The 6462-nt window shown below is 34.3% G+C and overlaps 1 protein-coding gene across 1 annotated transcript; it reads right to left on the bottom strand.

Annotated features, from left to right (window-relative positions):
- Positions 1-2488: 2488 nt before the first annotated feature.
- LOC149259089 (plasma membrane ATPase 1-like) lies at positions 2489-6185 on the bottom strand. The gene is made up of 5 exons (XM_089451770.1): positions 6090-6185; positions 5761-5940; positions 5542-5661; positions 5307-5423; positions 2489-2509 (listed from the first exon to the last, which is right to left on the bottom strand). Exons 1-5 carry the CDS (start codon positions 6183-6185, stop codon positions 2489-2491), a joined length of 534 nt encoding a protein of 177 aa, XP_089307896.1.
- Positions 6186-6462: the final 277 nt, after the last annotated feature.

Here is a 6462-nt window from a genome sequence, read left to right as displayed (position 1 = left end):
AAGTATAAAGTAAAATTACCTTATCACTTGTCTTATTATTTTCAATTATAAAGTAATTTTTAAAAGACATTGGTCCTATATTTTGTTATTACGATTAAAAATATTTTTCAAAAGACACTTGTCATATATCTTCTTATAATGTTGAGTTTGTATTTCTTAAAATAAGATTAGTAAGTTTCCAATGTCTCATGATTTAAAAAATGCTTAGATTAATAATTAAAATATAATAAAATTGAACAGTGAATCATAGAAAACTTGAGGGAAAAAAACTATAAAAGGTAATAATAATGCATTATAATGTATGAAGAATTAGAGAGTGTTAAAGTAAGTTATGTATTTTAATAAGCACGGGGTATAAAATATGTTGAAATGCATAATAATGAATTATAATGTATGAAGAATTGGAAAGTGTTAAAGTGAGTTATGTATTGTAATAACCATGGTGCACAAAACATATTAAAATAATAGGGAGGTGTTAAAGTAAGTTATGTATTTTAATAACCATGGTGCACAAAACATAGAATTTTGTTATTTTTTTACATTTGAATGTTATGGAAATATTCATAAAATGATAATGACCAAATAAACATTATTATGAATATAAATTTGTTAATTAAATTCGTGGTGGAGAGTGTTCAATATTTACATAGATTATTCTCGAAGGTCAAAGAAGAACTTAAGCATTTAAAAATTATAGTTATGGAGTCTTGAACCCATGATTGAAAGATTACATATCTAGTAACATGTTTGGACATAAATGATACCATTCAGGTTAATCTCAATGATTGAGGAATTATTCCATGGTCAAAAGAACAAAAGATATATTTATTTAAAAATATTGTTTATCATAACTTTAGTGTGAACTTTAAATTTGTCCAATTACTAACTAGCAAAGAAAATAAACCCTGCATCTAATTTCTAATTAGCAATTTGTTGCATTTAATTAATAATTTGTTGTGATGCAAAAGGACATGACTTTTGGCCCTTTTTATAGTTTTGGGTTAGTAAATATAGCATCTAAGTACAATAATAAAATAATTTTGATAAGTTTATTTTATAAATCAAAAATTAAAATAAACAAATTAAAATTAAAAAAACATTTAAACTTTACAAGTTGAAATGTAAATTGATCATGATCTCCAAGAAAAAATCCATTATCTTTTGGTGTTCTATACTCTTGATTTCTGCAATATCATAGTATTCGAATTAAAAAATATAATTTATAATTTAAAATGATAAGCTAATACATTGTGTAATGATATATTGAATATATATTTTTTACACAGAGAACATTGGTTTTGGAGCGTAAGCAGTGGCAGTAGAATCCAAATTCAAAATATAATGCAGTTCATGTTTATCAAAATACATTTATGTCAAGTCAAAGAAATGGCACTTTATAGGCTGGATAAAGAAGTATTGTGTCAGTACAATGTCAAATTTTGTGTTGTAACATTTTGTCATTCTGTCAGTACAATACTTCATTCCAAGTCTCCATGTTTCAAAAATTTCAGTTGAAGGGGATCCCATGGAATTTGCAGAAATTTATGCTTCTTTATACGAGCTTAGCTGCTGAATTTTAACAAAATCATTTCCAGACTTTCCTAGAATGGCTGCAACTGTGCGTTCAGATATTACAACTTCAACTGTAGTTTTTGTGATAAGCTCACGAGCTGCTGTGACAGTACCAAAGGTGATATACAATGCCAGGGACATTAATACAGAAATGGTGATCAGCAAAAGCCCCCATGATAGCAACAATTGACAAAGTTTTGCAAATCTTGTGTACCTTCCAAATCTGGCAGAACTCCCTTGACGAAGAATTGGCTCCTCAAACTCAGAGAAATTGCCAATACTGTTTATATCGCGATTTGACTGAATTTTGAAACAAAGCATATAGTTAGTACTACAGGGGTTGGTGTTTGCAGACAGATTTATGCTTAATTATCTTAAATACAAATTTAAATGCACCAAGGAATCTGCTTTTATTCTAAGAAATCAAAATGAAAAAGTAGTAACAGAGGGACAATAGAGGAATTGTTGGCAAATGTTGGAAAATGTCGGAGGGAAATCAAGAACTCCATACAAAATGGGTGCACTTGAAATAAATAAAAATGTTTAAACAAAGCTGACCTTTGATGACCATGGGGCTGGTGAAGACTGCATAGTCAGATAGCTTGATGATGAATGGGATTGATCAATAAAGGATCTTCTGTCATTTGCTAAAATTCTGAAATTGAAACATGATACATTGAACCAAGTGATTATAACCTAAGTCGAACCAAAGTTTTGGGGTGGAAAGGTTTTGGGGTCTTATTGTGGGTTTCACATTGCTTTGCAATGTTGACGAGATCTCTTTTGATTTGCAAAAATAATTTATTAGGAAGTGAGTATTGTATATACCTGAACCAACTGATCAGTTTCGAAAGCACACCGAGGAAGGTCTTCTCTTTGTAATATTCTAATATTGGCAGCTGTTGTGTGCCTCATATCAGAAGTCACTGTAGCAGCCCTGCCAATTAGACAACAGAATTTCAAAATAAGATCAAGCTGCTGAAAGGTACTTTATCATATGCAATCCTATTACTGGTTACAGAACTGTATCTGCCATCAAACTTCAGATTCACGCTAACTAGCTGAACATGACAATGCAGAAGGAGAGATCAAAACCGTGAGGCTACAAAGTCATAATACTTGTATTGCAGTAAGAGCATAATATAAAGAAACATATTCATATTACTTTTGCATTTGTTCTGGACGTGAAGGCCAACATGTTCCTGCATTTTGTAATTTGTATAACAAATAGTTAGTTAGAATAAAATGATAACATTGTAAATTGAAGAGAGGACATATTTGAGACAAAACATCTTAAGGAGTTATGTGAACTAAAGCTTCTTGTGCAATCCTTATATCATGTACAATGTGTCAAAAGCTTGTCTAACATTAAAAAGAGTATTTGATTGACTAAAGCTGTATAAGAGTAAAACAGATCTCTAACATGGGTTATTGCAGCTTTCCAATCTTGACGAGATCTCTTTTAATTCGCAAAAACAATTTATTAGAAACTGAGTATTGTATATACCTGAACCAACTGATCAGTTTCGAAAGCACACCGAGGAAGGTCTTCTCTTGGTAATATTCTAATATTGGCAGCTGTTGTGTGCATCATTTGAGAAGTCACTGCAGCAGCGCTGTTAATTAGATAACAAAATTTCAAAATAAGATCAAGCTGTTCAAAGGTACTTTATCACATGCAATCCTATTACTGGTTACAGAACTGCATGTGTCATCAAACTTCAGATTCACGCTAACTAGCTAATGCTTTTCAACGAGATCTAATACGAACATTGGCTCAAAATATTCCAGAGTGCTGAGGACGACATGTACTGTGGTGGTCTTATTGGCAGACAACTGTCCCTCCTCGAGATCCTGGAAAGTTACTCGGCTTGGGTTTTACCCTGTTCACGCCCTTTGGGTTATTATTGTTAGTTGGTTGTTTAGCTCTGCAGTCTCTGCGATTTTTCCTTTGTATTTGTTGTATTGTCTGCGGTGAAAATAGAATGCGGTTCCTGCCTGCTCAGTTAACTGTATAGCAAACGTTTGGTTGCGGTTCTGTTGTTCTAGGTCCGGCTTGTATGCCTCGACTGTCTGGTGTCGCTTTGTTAAGTTCGGCTACTGTATTGTTTAGATGTTTGTTCCTCTGTCGTTTGGCATTTTCCAGTGGCGTTGATGTTTGTCACAGTATTGTCTGTTCGTTTCCCTCAAGAGTCCATGGTTATTTGAGCATTATAAGTTAATTGCATTCTGGTTAAATACTGAGGGTTTCTCTTACCTGCATGGGTTTTATGGAAATTTCCGTAAATGTCGGTTTCGACCACCATGTCATTGCCATTGTCTTAGTATAGAACAAAGGGGCAAAATGGTGCAAGAAAATGCAAACAGCCAACTAGAAATTCTAGGCACGGGTTTCATAAAAACCTTTAAGTCCCCTTGCCGAAGAACTCCAAAGGTAGTTTCTTGATAGGACCCTAAATGCGGAAGACAAGGTTTGTTTAATGAATTTGGTGGAAAAGACAAAAAAAACTTGCTGGTGTGGAAAGAAATACCAACCAACAGTTAGGGAATGTCGAAAGAGAGATCGATGAGGCGATCTGTAACACAGAATGCAGCTTCCACGAGTGGGGATATGGAACCGCTTCATTAGGATGTGCCAAGGAGAGCATAGAGGAAAGGGTTCTGTACCTCCAGAGGTATAAATCCCCATAGAATACAAGATTAGGAGTTCAGGGTGGGGATAACCTAGTATCCAAAATGACTCTACTCCACTGACACCTTTGGCCATCATAGGGTTAGAAATTATAGGTCTTCATCTTTCATAAATGAAATTATTCTTATAAACTCTACCAGGTCATTCACAAAGCATTAGTGCTCGTTTTTATTGCATAGGACTTGGATATCCTGGTGAGCAAGTATGCATTCCAATAGATTTCCATCCGTCCCAGTTGAGAATTTGTGTTGTTTAGCCCAAAAATACAAATAAGACTAGAACTGATATCTAATGGTTGAGTGATGCAAAGATTGCACCTTCTCCTGAAATAGAGAGCTACGTACTATGAATCTTAGTAGTTTTATGCATAATGTTATGTACAAATTTCTAGTGGGAGACACCCACAACTGCAGAGCCAAACACCGACCTTCGGGTTAAATCTATCTCCCTAATTCATTGATTTTTCTTATAAAAAGAAGAATATTATTCAGCATTCCTGTGAAAATTTATATTATTCATTACTTCTGTGTGAAAGATAAAAATAATTGAGATTTCGTGGAAACCTTTCTTTTAGAAGGAAGCTGTTAATCCCATTGCATCATTTTGGAGTTATTAATGCATCAGACTGTATTGACATCGCATTGAAGGATATGGTTGTCTACTATATCATTATTCATAACCTCCCCTGTTTGGTAAGTATTTATGTATAATAATGGCTGAAGTTTCGTAAGTATTTGTGTATAATAATAACTGAGAGAATTTAAGCATTTCTGGGTAACAATCATTGAAAGATAATGTTAAATGAAGGCTTCTATATTTGATAAAGGATATCTGGTAAAGGACATCTATATTAGGCCATAAAATATCAATTCTATCATTTTAAAATTGGAAAATATCCGTATATTGGAAAATATCAATACGTTGTAGTTGAGATGTTGTTGACCTGTTGCTGTTTATTCTTTTGATTCATTTAAAGATCCAGAAAATGATCCATATATGTAAGAGGTCTAATGAAGAAGGTCAAACTTCCAAAGAACAATACCTGCTCTGGAGCATGTTTACTAACTCGATGCATTTTCCCTTCATTGTCAATATAAGTGAGAGCTGTCCTCTTGTCAGTTGGATTAAAAGGAAGAAAATGGAGCTCTGGAATGGTTGCCTGTGCCTTTTAGATGCATGGATGTTAAAAGCCACAACAAAAGATACAAATCAGTAAAATAAGCATAGGCCTGCTTATCGACTAAAATTTAATATGATGACATAAAAAAAAAACTTGCCTCCTTAGGATCTGTAAGCATCCCAACAATTGCTGCATCAATGGCATCTTGATTCTCTGTTCTGGATGCTCTTGCAGCCATCAAGACAACAACATCCTTGTCATATCCTTTCGTGAAAACCTATTCATGACAACAATTAGTAATTGATACTTGTTTGAAGGAAGCTAACAGTAGTGGATCATCCAATATTACCACGAACCCTAACTAGCCAATACCAACCTCTTGGAAGTGGCCAACTTGGTTTGTACTACTGACAATATGTGCTGGTTTACCAAAAAAGGTATGGATCCCAGTAGCAATGACAACACATTCAAGTTCACGCTGTTTGCAAGTAGAGCCAGAATAAATCCCATTGCCAGGACCCTTTGTTACTGGTAATGACTGACCACTGAGGGCAGACTACACACATTCAAAAATATTGTCATAAAGCGTGGCTCAGGAAAAGTACCAAATGTTGAAGTTAATCCCAGAAACGATATAAAAGCATACCGAAAATTCGAGCACTTGTAATCAGAAATAAGAAGTAAAGAAAAGGATTGGATTAAGACCTGATCAATCTTTAAAGGATCTCCTTCAAGAAAACGTGCATCCGCAGGAACAATATCTCTAAGTTTGATGCTGATTATGTCACCAAGAACAAGCATTGCTGCATCTTCTTCATTCCATTGTCCATCTCTGAGAACTTGTTAAGTTCAAAGTCTTAAGTCATTGACCAAGGAATTTAAAACTGCAGCACCCATGATCTTAAGAGGATTCTGAACATCCAATTGCATGCTTCCCCTCAAAAACCAGGATAGAAAACTGAAAATATTGGGGCTGCCACTCATACAAAAGATAGTGAACAGACCTTGCTCTTTGGAGCCAGCCAAGTCATCAGTGCTGCAGCAACATTGCCAGCATTGTTTTCCTCTATGAAACTTA

The sequence above is a fragment of the Pinus tabuliformis genome, chromosome 6 (assembly GCF_031772625.1).
Source record: "Pinus tabuliformis cultivar Carrire ecotype Pingquan chromosome 6, CPIR1, whole genome shotgun sequence".
NCBI classification, from domain to species: domain Eukaryota; kingdom Viridiplantae; phylum Streptophyta; class Pinopsida; order Pinales; family Pinaceae; genus Pinus; species Pinus tabuliformis.
The sequence above is the reverse complement of the archived record's forward strand: the minus strand, read 5'-3'. Positions and strand labels throughout refer to the sequence as shown.